This window comes from Rutilus rutilus, assembly GCF_951802725.1.
Source record: "Rutilus rutilus genome assembly, chromosome: 15".
NCBI lineage: Eukaryota > Metazoa > Chordata > Actinopteri > Cypriniformes > Leuciscidae > Rutilus > Rutilus rutilus.
In genome coordinates, this window is record NC_140220.1 from 19,066,392 (window position 1) to 19,079,228 (window position 12,837).

General features: G+C 40.1%; 1 protein-coding gene across 1 annotated transcript in view; it reads right to left on the reverse strand.

Moving 5' to 3' along the window:
• Positions 1-11,266: 11,266 nt before the first annotated feature.
• Positions 11,267-12,837, reverse strand: part of cnksr3 (cnksr family member 3) — a 36,400-nt gene continuing 34,829 nt past the window's right edge. The window contains exon 13 of the mRNA XM_084433083.1: positions 11,267-12,750. Coding sequence (XP_084289209.1) covers positions 12,458-12,750 — 293 coding nt within the window. The 3' untranslated portion in view covers positions 11,267-12,457. The remainder of the gene's footprint in view (positions 12,751-12,837) is intronic.

Sequence of the window (12,837 nt, forward strand, 5' to 3'; positions counted from 1 at the left end):
AAAACTTGTGATGGAAAATCTTTTTGTTTTGGAATCCTTTGTTGGCGAAGGACATCCTGGAATGTTGACATCCTTGTTGGCGAATGGAATCCTTTGTTGGCAAAGCACAGCTACTTGGGCGCCGAGATATCACGCAACACCTGATACACCGCTATCTCTGTGCCCAAGATATCTGATATCTCTACGCCCAAGTAGCAGTGCTTCGCCTGTGCTTCACCCAAATATAGTCCCAAGTCAATATATGCCTAGGAAATCGCCTAGTCTTAATCTGCACTGCTATTTGTACTCGTTGTGAATACCCAGGCCACAATTTCTTGTATCACTTTTACTCACGACATGCCATCCGGCAACAAAGGATATCATTCATTATGCTAAGCTAAGATAGCGGCGGTGCTGACAGACTAAGACAATGCATGCAATGAGACAAAAATGCTTTTGCCCACCTATCTAAATGTAGGGGAGACGGTGAATAACCCCTATTTAAAAAAAACGGTGGCGTGTTCCTTTAAGTGTTGATTTAAGAATGGAGGAGGAACTCATGGAACTTAGAGGACTTGTGGCCCAGTTGAAGGCAGACAACATCTTCTAATGTGCCCGATGAAGAACCTGTTCCACCTCATCCAGTCGGTGTGAGTGCTAGTGTAAGACTTGAGGAATTAGAAGATGCTGGGCCATCTGGTTGAGGAACGACCACTCCCAGAGAAGACAAAGTACGTTTCTGGGAATTAACATTTTAACTCTCTCTTGCGAAATTAGTATTCCCATCCTAGAAGCAAGTCTTATCTCAGTATTGTATTAATTTACATTTCTTTCCCTTCACTCCTATTCCAACGGTTCTTCTCTCTCTCATGCTTTGACCAACTGAAATTCACCCAAAAATCTGTATGGTTTAATGTGAACAATTATCATACAATACATGTCTGGTATCATTTGAAATGTCTCAGTATGACTGGTACAAAGGTCTCTTCCCCAAAGAGGTAAACCAAAAGGTAATAAAGTTTTTAAGAGTTTAGAGATATCTTGCTTACAGATCGAGGAGGGTGGGTCTTTCATGCATCCTGGCCTCAAAAGGTGTAAACTCTGAAGAAAGTAATTAATGCAAATTCCCATTGTTAGCATATGTTTAGGTTTCTGTCTTGGTCTGAGTAAATAAAGAAATGTCTCAAAAGCCTCTGGGCGATTTGTAATGAGATCAGCCCGTAATGCTTAATGTCTTTCAGACACATAAGAGTTGAATAGAATATGTATGGCTAGAATATTTCAAATGTGTAGCTAAACTATTATAAAAATGACCAATAACCTATTGGCATTCCAACCTAAATTTTGAGGTTTTAATAAAATGGAGTCAGATAAAAGTTTAATTGGAACTAAATTACCACGCTGAAATGACCGTAATGCACTGAAACCTTCACCCGCTTATCGGAAACTGTCATTGGACCGATTGGGCAGGCCTACAAAGTGGTGATCTCACAACACAGGCAAGCAACTTCTTTTCAGCAAAATATTGAGATTTTGCAACCAACAAGAGGTTTGATCTTCTTCTCTTTCTTCAGCCGTTGTGGTAAGTCAATTATTTTTGCCTTTTTAGAAGTGTTGAGGGAAAAACAGACACACCCTAATAACCAGTTAGACCGGAGACCGCAAAGATTCGGTAAAGCTTGAGAAGTAGACACAACGACATGTCAGGGACATGATAGCGACAGCGTAAATAAGGATTGACGACGCTTGTTATGCATTTTAAAGATCTCCTTGCTTGCCTTTGCAACAAGAGATTAAACCTAAATTGGAATAACATCTTCTAAATTATATTCTGGTACTCTACGAAGATTTGTAAATTAGCCTTAAGTTTTAAAATCAGCAAAATGCTTTCTCCATTGTTTTATTGGCTATTGCAACAAACAAGCAACACTTTGATAATTATAGCCAACAGCAGAATAAAAATTCTGAGTTTAACTATTGTAAAATATGTGATTTGATCAATGAAAAGATGTTACTATATTTTCGTCAAGAAAACGCATGAAATGCTAAACATCATGCAAAAGTACCACAGTCTTTACCAGTCACAAGAGATCTGCACTGACCAAATGTGTGAACAACACCATAAAACAGCAAATGCTAAGCAGGCAACACCAAAACAGGTGAATTAATTTCTACCCAAAGATCTGGCTGTAATAAGAGCAGTAAATTTACTTGAAGTAAAGCCATGGGCATCAACCCATTGGAACTCATAACAAGATAAGTGATAACTCTGATTAATCCAGACAATTTATTTAGCAGAATTGGGGTCTCTAATGCTCATGACACAGCAGACTGTGGAGATGGGTGAAAAGACACTTCAAGAGGCCATTCACACCTCACTGTAGCACATCACTACATAAGTATGGCCTCACAGTGTAGAATTGGAACTAAATTTGCAACACAGATTAGATTCCACCCATCTCTCAGTCATGAACCCAGAACACACTCCTCCACCACTACACCCTCACGGCATCATCACCTGGTATAGATCTAGACTATCCAGGCTAAACACTACACATCATAAGAAGACAAAGATGGCTTAGATTCCAAAAGTGTTACACCTCTTGTCCCTCTTGTCCCTCGCCCACCTGTTGTCCCTCTTCACACTAACAGATCCACATAGCTTCACACATATTGGACAGTAAAGCTAATCCTATGATGACAGTCTAACAAAGACACACATAGCATACGTCATTTACAACCCTCTGCAAACTCATGGAAAAACACTGTAATATACATATGACTGGCTACAGTCCCAAATCAATGATGTAAATTTTAAAGCAGAGGCAGACCTGCAATTAAAATTCAAAGTGTTTAAACTTTCTGATTGTTATTGGGGTGGTTGGCAAACCGGAGGGTTTCTCAACATACCACTAATAACAGAAACCTTATCAAAAACGTATAGGCACTTCAATCAATTACAGAATGTACAATTTAACCATGTCATCGACAGTGACTTAGCCAGCATAACACACACACACCCCAAACTGTTGCAAGGAATGAACAATCTCCATTCTTGTATGACTAAGCATGTTCCAAGTCCGAATGCGACCATCTAAGATAATAGCCAATTACCTCTGTTTAGTGACCGAAAACTGACGAGTTTGATCGTGAGACCCGTGTTAAACGGCCGGCGCGAGGACCTCAAAGTGACATAGATTCCTAATGAACGGGTAAAATATAAAGTAAAGAGTTAAATAGAATAATCAAATGTGTAGCTAAACTATTATAAAAATGACCAATAACCTATTGGCATTACAACCTAAATTTGAGTTTGTATAAAAATGGAGTCAAACAAAAGTTTAATTGGAACAAAATTTCTTTACCACACTGAAAAGACCGTAACGTGCAAAAAACATTCACCTGCTTATTGGAAACCGTCGTTGGACCGATTGGGCAGGCTTTACACTAGTCAGCCTGAAAGATTTGTGTTTGTACCCGGGGACCGGAGATGTCCCAAGTTGAATGGCATGTCAGGTATTTGCATCAATGAATGGATTGAGGAGGCATAGGCCTGTATTCGGGCTCGTCATTTGTCTGTAACTTTTTAGGCATTCTTAGGCCCCAGGCATTCTTTTTATTCGACCACTTGGAGGGGGAAGCACGAGAGAAGATCAGGTATCATTCTGATGTTAAACATGGGGATCCAGATTCAAGATTTTCCTCGCATTACGTGAGGTTTTCGGTTCAATGATACGGTCCTACGTAGTATTCAAGGAAGCCTTTTTCTCGAGAAGGCAAATGGAAGGGGAGTGTTTATTATATCCTCCCTCTTTTTGATGGGCCTTATAGAGAAAGTTAAACAGCGGTTTCCTGGGGCTGTGCTAAATTCCCCTGTTTTATTGTGGGACCAGTTTGTCGAACATGTGGGAGATAATGATCCCCGCAGTAAGCTTAGACAGTTAGTCTGCCATCAACCAAATTATGATGCAATTAGGTGGGAACAGCAGGGTATGCCTGGGGGTGTGTGGGCTCATAGCCAGTCAGTCCCGTTATCGTATGGGATTCAATATGGAGTTCAGGGAGGACAGCGTTCAGATACGGGTGGGTCCTCTCAGTCAGAGCTGAGTGAATTAAAGGAGATGTTGAAGGCACAACAAAATCAGCTGAATCAGCTTACTCAAAAGTTTTGCTCAGTTTCAAGGTGCACGTACACGAAGTCGTTCCCCTTGTTATGGGCCGATGATTTGTAGGCGGTGCCATCAACCTAGCCATTTTGCCAGGGAGTGTAATGTTCAACTTGCTGGCCCTCAGCCTTCCGTTGCTAGTACATTATTGCCGGTAGAGGGGCAGCGTCGGTCAAGTCAGTGGTCAGGAAACTAGTACCCACCGGGCTGTTGAGCCACAGGTCGGATGGGGGAATAGTGGGCTCGATGTCTCATTTAATGTCTGGTTGTCCACAGTTGGTGGCAAGTATTGGCAGAGTTCCGGTGCCTTGTTTGATTGATACAGGCTCTATGGTATCCACAATAACCGAGAGCTGCTTTTTGAAACATTTCGAACCATGGGGCCAAGAGAGTTTAAAACTTTGCCAGTGGCTCCATTTATGTGCTGATAATGGGCTCGCAATTCCGTATATTGGCTACATGGAGTTGGATCTTGAGTTGTGTGGCAAGATAGTGCCTGAGAATGGGATATTAGTGGTCAGGGCTCCCCGTGGTGGCATGTGTGCTCAGGTTCTTGGGGTACTGGGGATGAATGTGCTACCGGGAACTCTTTGGCTGGGAGCCTTGTTTGATTCTCCACCAGTAGTGGAGGTTCCTGGTTTTGTGAATCCGGCATTGCAGCATTGTCACGAAATTAAATCTTAGCCGTTAACTGGATCAGGTACGAGGGCATCACCAGTGTTGTGTACGATGTGCCACGTAGTACGATGAAGATAGTCGCTACCTGTTCTGAACAGTATTAAGGGGGTGCGGTGTTCAAGCCACTTGATTCTGGCCTTCCGGCTGGCTACTGCCTCACCTGCCCTAGTGCCAGTGATTCGAGGTACGGTCCACATACTGGTTGTTAATGTAGGAATTTTAGACGCAGTACTTTACCCAAACACTTTGTTAGGCACCCTGTATGGTGTGTATGTTGTTAGCTTAACTCCAGGGGTGACCAAGGTAAAGGAAGTGGTCACTAATGTGGGTTCCCAAGGTTGTGTGGTGGAACCCTCAGTGCAGGAGCAGATAGAATCTGCTGATTTATCTGCTTTGGGAACGGAGGAGCAAGGTCCGGTTAGGACCCTGTTATGGAGCTATCAGTCTGTGTTCTCAGCTCATGACAATGATTTAGGGTGTACCAGCCTGATATCACATGACATTCCCCTCACAAATGATGTCCCAGTCCGTCAGCGATATAGGTGCTTGCCCCCTTTGGAGTATGATGTGGTGAAGACGCACATCAACCAGCTGCTTGAGAGCCAGATAATTCGAAAGAGTTGCAGCCCATACGCCTCTCCTATTGTCCTGGTCAAAAAGAAAGATGGTAAGATTCGCATGTGCGGAGACTACCATCAGTTGAATTCGAAGACCAGGAAGGATGTGTTCTTGCTGCCTCACATTGAGGAAACATTAAATGCTCTGACTGGGGCCTGCTGGTTTTCCACTTTGGATTTACAACCAAGTTCCAGTCAATGAGGGGGATAAGCCCAAAACCGCATTCTGTACTCCGTTCAGGTTATTCGAATGGTATATGATGCCTTTTGGGCTTTGTAATGCTCCCAGCACCTTCCAGCGTTTGATGGAAAGGTTGTTTGGTGATCAACAGCATCTGTCATTGCTTTTGTACCTGGACGAAATTGTGGTATTTTCCTCCTCAATGACACAACATCTTGAATGGTTGGAGGTGGTCCTGGGTCAAATGAAGCGGGAAGGCCTCAAAGCCAAGTTGGATAAGTGTGCATTCTTCAAGCAACAGGTAAAGTATTTGGGTCATGTGGGGTCTTCCCAGCAGAAATGTGCACTCGAGTTAGAGACTCTGACTCGAGTCGCACTTGATTCGCATTTTAATAGATTTCAGTCTTGACTCGGACTCGACCTGAAATTACTTCAGACTTGACTCGGAACTGACAAACACTTGTGAATATTTAAAAAATGACTCAAGTCTTTAATCCGTAACTACTGATATAATAAAGAAAGAATTTTGTGTTTTATTTGAACGGATTTAGAAATATCTTCGTCACATATATGTCCCTATGTGTCGTGGTAGATCGGACCCATGTCATAAAATTGTATTACATATGTCCGTAAATTGCGCGTAAACTCAGAAATGTCATAATGAAAGTCCCATGAAACATGACGGGAGCACCCGTGCCATATGTTCCTTAATTTTGGTTTATTAACATGTAAAATAGGCTAGATGCAAAGAATGTGGGAAAACAATTAAAGACCGGAACGACAACTTAAAATATTATGAGACATCGCATCCACAAAGTTTAGTCACATTACATATTATACTGTGCTGTAGCTGCATGGCTCCTTTGGATCGCAAACCTGTTAAAACATTAACAAAAAAAAACCTAGACTTTAAACCTAGCACTATGTTTTACTTTTATCAACCTTTTCGTAGTATATTCAGCTTTTCTCTCTCTTAATGTATGTCTATGAGAGAGAGGAGATAGAAGGATGTTAATTAATTTATTACTTAAAGTGCATATCTTTACGTATCGCAATCAGCATGCGTACAGTTTTCTATTGACTTAAACATTCCGAGGTTTGATATTTTCAGATAATGACTGTCGTCAATCAACACCGCTGTATAACAAACTACTGTATAACAAACTGCGACTGGCGCCATATTGCGTCCACTTAGCAATTGTATTGAAAATGACTATTGCCAGGACAATTGTTTTATACATAGTAATGGATTAGAAAGTAACAAGCTGGATTTACACTATCCCTTACATCTTAGGACCTTTATTACAAACAAAACAGATAATAGAAAGATCATATATGTTGTCTATAATACAAATAATAGGATTTTTGAGTGAGAATTTTTTTTTTTTCTTTGTAAGGTATGAAATGACTCGAGACTCGTAACAAAAGACTCCAGACTTGACTCAGACTCCAGTGATAAAGACTTGAGACTTGACTTGGACTCCAGATGAAAGACCTGTGAACATCTCTGCTTCCCAGGGGGTGGCCACAGATCCAAGTAAAGTAGAGGCTGTGGCAAAGTGGTCTTGCCCAGGCAATGTTACAGATCTCCATTCGTTTTTGGGGTTTACCAGCTATTATCACCGCTTTGTGGAGGGGTTTGCCAAGTTGGCGGCCCCTTTACATAAGCTGGTGGAAGAGTTCATTGGGGGCAGGCATAAGAAATCATCCGGGCAACGTTTTGCCAGTGCTTGGACAGAGCATTGTCAAAGGAGTTTTGACACCTTAAAGGAGAAGCTCACCACTGCACCTATTCACGCATATGTCGACTTTTCATTACCGTTAATTCTGGAATTGGATGCCAGTCACCGGGGACTGGGGGCGGTTCTTTCTCAAGAGCAGGAGGGAAAGATCCAATCCATTGCTTATACCAGTCATAGTTTGCACCCCACTGAGCGCAATATGGTAAATTACAGTTCTATGAAATTAGAATTTTTGCCGCTCAAGTAGGCAATGACAGAAAAATTCAAAGAGTATCTGTTGGGGCATAAATGCGTAGTTTTTACGGACAACAATCCCCTGAGTCACTTTGTGTCAGCAAAGCTGGGGGCCACAGAACAGCGCTAGGCTGCCCAGCTTGCTGTTTTCGACTTCGAAGTTCGGTATAGGCCAGGAAAGAGTAATAGTAACGCCGATGCCCTTTCGAGACAGCCTCCAGCTGATAGTGATGGGGCGGAGCAGCTGTTACCGGCCACTTTGGTCCCTGCATTTGTAAAACAGGCAGCAGGAGTGGAGCCGGTGTGTCAGGCTACCCAAGCAGCGCTTTAAGGTTTTCCCGAGCCATTCTGTAGCTGATTTGAGGGCATTACAAGAGTCTGATCCAGATATTGGGAGGGTCTTGTTTTTTTTTGGTGGCGTAAATGCTTTCCCAGCTTGGATGAATGCTGATTGCTATCTAAGAGCAGCTTGAATTTGCTCCGCCAGTGGGACCATCTGCTGGAGCATGAAGGGGCTCTGTACCATTGAATCTTCCACCCTGATGGGAGGGAGGACATTTGTCAAGTACTTCTGCCCTCTGTGTTAAAGGAGGAGATTTTGAGGTGACTGCATGAGGAGCATAGACACCAGGGCATTGAACGCACAACGGAGTTAGCTCGTCGACATTGTTATTGGCCCGGTATGTCAGGAGAGGTGGCCCGTTGGTGTAAGTGGTGTGAAAGTTGCCAATCTGCCAAGGATGTAAGGATGTTGCTTCCAGTATTATGAGGCATTCGCTAGCCTCCAGGCCAAACAAGATCTTGGCCATCAATTTCATTGTGTTGGAACCGTCCTGCTCAGGTTTGGAGAATGTGCTAGTGATGACAGATGTCTTCACAAAGTACACTCTGGCGGTTCCTACAAGGGATCAGAGGGCAGAAACAGTGGCTCAAGTGTTAGTGGTGAAGTGGTTCTACTAGTGGTAAGTTTGGGGTTCCTGGTCGTATACATTCTGACCAGGGCCGTAACATACAGCAGCTTTGTAGTATGTATAAGGTGAAGAAGTCTCGTTTACCAGTTGACTTTCTGTTAGGTAGAGTGGAGGAGACGGCTGCAGGAAATGTACAGGAATGTGTTATAGAGCATCAAACTCGATTGCTGTTTGTTTGAAGGGGCACGGGAGAAACTGAGAGCCGCTGCTGAGCACCATATGGCGCAACATGACTGTGATTGTGTTTTTGTCCAAGTATCCACTCGTATTGTAGGGGCATCTTTGTTTGTGTATAGTCAAAGGTTTGGGTGTGACTGATTCAGGCACGGCCAGTACGGATGTGTTTCTGCCCCTCCGGCGTGCACATTGTCCTCCAGATAGACTGGACGAGCCCTCAGCTTCCCAGAATGCGTGTTGTCTGCCTGACTGATTTAGTTCCCGGAGAGAGCACTAGTAAGGTATGTGTTCCTAAATTATCATAGTTTGAGTGTTTATATTCTGTAGATATAAGCTGATTTTGATCAATAGTCGGTAAATTGTGGATGCATTAATATGAGTTTTTGTTTTGTTGCTATTGTATTACATTACATCCTGTGTTGTTTGTTATTGTTTAAGGGTATTGGAGTTTTTTCTTTATTCTTGTGTTAAATCAATCAGTTGTTTTGTGAATGGTTAATGTGAGTTTTAATTTTTTGGGTTATTTTTGTTCCTTGTGTGGTAATATGTGATTATTTTCATTTTTTTCTTTTTTATCGGTTTATTTTGATATTGAGTTGTTAACTTAAGTATTTGTAAGCTGTTTAACTTGGGGAGTTAACTGGGTGAGTGGGGAAAATCTGTATTCCCATTTGTTGATTTGTCTCTTGTGGAGTGACTGTTTCTATCTGTGTTATTGTGACAATTCTAAGTCGTGTATAATCTAATTAATCTAATTAAATTAATAATCTCAGCAATGGTTAAAGCTTGTCTTGTTCCACATTCAAGTAATAAATCGATTTGTGCTCTTTCACAGAGAGGTTGTCACCAAACCATATGTAATTTCCTATTGGAGTAACCTTGCTAATATTGTAAACTGGGAAAATGGTTGGCTATTGCCACATGAATACCTTAGTGTGAACAGGTAGGTATTTTTCAAATTAATCACAGATTCAGCTAATTTTTACCTAATAAAATTTAAAAAGTGTTTTGGGAAAGTTTTTCAGGATATGTGATTGATTTTGTGTACTCTCAGTTTCCTTTAATTTGGAACGATGTATTGTTTGATTTTATGAAAACAGATAAAATCATTTTAAAAAGAATTTGATCTTATAAATGTATTACTCCTGGCTATATTCACAAGTGCAAATCCTCCAATCATTAGCCACATTTCAAGGCGTTTCGCAAGTTGCAACAATATTTTGAAACGCTCTCTGTATCGAAAAAATACCAACACTGTCTTGTTGTGCTTTTTTCAAGATTCCCCATTAGTTTCTTTAAATATATTTATATTTGCAGGCCGTTTTTATTATTTATTCTTTTATTCTTTTATTTGGTTATTTTATATTTTTGCTGTTCTTTGTTGTATATTGTTTGATACTCTGTTATATTATATCTGTATTTGCTGACTGATAAAAAGACAGGTAAGATATTTGAAAAATATAATCATTCTCAAATATTAACGACTTGTGATAAGATTACCTTTTTAAACAAATAAACAATATTATAGATTATTTATGTAGAAATAGTTGGAATTAATAGATTTAAATGTTTTTATTTTTAAAACATTTTTTTGAATGATAAGATTTAAACAATTATAGATTACTTTTTTTGATACACAAAAAAACTCAAGTTGTCTTTCCGAGCCGCCGAGCGCCCCCTGGAGGAAAAACGTAATAGAAAAGCTGACCACATTTGCCCCAGACAAGAATCCACGGAATGAGAGGATATTTCCATTTATAGCATTCTTTATTAACAGTGCTTGACAACATAAACAAGTATCAAGTAGTATCCTATCTTTCTCAAAACTAAGACTTGCTCTAGTGTTACAGTAGCCTGGTTTTAAGACTCAAAGAGAAGTGTTCTTTTTTTTAACAGTGTTTGCATCTGTAACTGTTGAAATGATTTAAGCATGAACAACGTTCAACACAGAAGAACATTTATATTATCTAAGAAAGTCAGTTATTTTCACACTGAAATGTAAGTAAAGTAAAAAGGCTTTCAGACTCTATATTGTGCTCATGTAGCAGACACTTCACGCTATGAAATATCTTCTCACCAGGGTTCTCTGCCATTCAGAGTTGAGTTCAGAATGCCAATTCCTGAATTTGAATTGAGGTAGCAAACAGGATGCAGAAACAGCCTATGTAGGCTAAGTTAAATATGAATTTAAGGAAGTCAAATTCCAAATGGAATGAACAGAATAAACTGCTATTGGTGTAGTATTTAATAAATATATATATTAAAAATATATATATAACACATCACAGTACCATTCAAAAGTTTGTGGTCGGTTTATTTTTAGCATATTTAATAATAACAATTTATTACATTCTTTAATGATTTACAAACCTTAGACGTGGATTGAGTGGGGGTATATGTATATATGTATTTATATGTAATGTATTTTTATTAATATTATCATCATCTCAATTATGCATGTGTCTTTGCTTTTATGTAGGTGTATATATGCATGTATGTAATTTATTTTTATTTAATTGTTGTCCTCCCCTCTTCAGATATCCTGTTGTTCTAATTGGGGATTGCTCTTTTGGGGCTGGGTCGGGTTGTTTATGGTGGGTCGGGTGGTATAAAATGTAAAAATGCAGTTTGCAACAGTCAAAATTCTATGACGAAGACAACAACAACAAAAAACATTTTACAATATTAAATTACTGTTTAACTGTTTAAATAACTATTTTAAAATGTCCTGTGATGTCAAAGCTGAATTTTCAGCATCATTACTCCAATCTTCAGTCACATGATCCTTCAGATATGCTGATTTGGTAACATATTATCACAATTAATAACAATACAATTGTTGCTTAGTATTTTTGTGAAAACAGAGTCATATTTATTTATTTTAAATAGAAATCTTTTGTAACAATGTAAAGGTATTTACTGTCACTTTTGACCGATTTATTGCATACTTGCTGAATAAAAGTATTAATTTCCTTCAAAAAAAATACCGACCTTACCAACTTCCATATAGTGGTACTGTATGACACAATGACAAAAATTGACTGTTAGAGTCTGTTGACTGTTGAGAGTGTGAAGTGTTGAACTTAGTTTTGAGAAATATGTCTAATCAGTTGAGCATAACGTATAGATTCTACTTATCAGGCATAATTAGTCAAAATGTCTTGGACCATTGAAATGATTACTTTGCATTTTTAGTAAACTCAACTTCCTGTCATTCCAACTTCCTGTGAGTCGTGGCCAAATCGATTCAAATTCACACTTGTGAACTGAAAGGAAGTCAATTTTAAATTCTGAAAATTTCCCAAACATGAATAAGAATTGAAGTGCCTTATAAACATGTCAATGTGCAATGTTTATTAAATAAGGGACACTTATTAAACTTATCTTCTCTATATTTCAGAGATGCATATGTTTAAAATAGAAAGCTATTTAACAAGTGGAAAATAAGTTGGACCAGTATCTATAATATACAATATATGCACAAATTTAATAACTTACAACACAGTTCCAAGTGAAAATCCTTTTAAAGACCTGATTAATCAGAGAAATAGAGTTTTCAGTAGTGTCTTGATGAAAAGAAACAGGTGTTCCACTGAGGAGGTCTTTAATACTGGCCGAGCTGAATTTCAACAGATCCTGGTCTCAGATGCTATGGAACGTTCCAGATTTTAAGAGATAATACTGCACACGGATGGCAGACACCCAGCAGCCTTCAGTGCGTGAGCAGCTTGAGTCGTGCGATCCAGCTGCTGAGCAGAGAGGGTTCAGACGGGGGTCTCTTGGGAGATTTCGGCGCAGGCTTGCGTGCCATGGCTTCCTGGTAGGGTATGGTGGCGCTGTCGTGTAGGTTTGCATTGATGAAACACTGGCTGCCGCGGATGTGGTCGACCCCTCGGACGAGCTGGCGTTCGCCTGTGGGCCGGTAGGGCAGTGGGTAACAGGGCGACTCTTCTGAGATGGTGGGGATCTGTTCGTTACTCAGATACCTGTGCAAAACCTCCTCACCTGAGGACAGACGAGACACATCATTTAAGGATTAAACACTTTTAGGCCCTGTTTACCGCTGGTATTAAAATGCGTTTTGGTCGATCG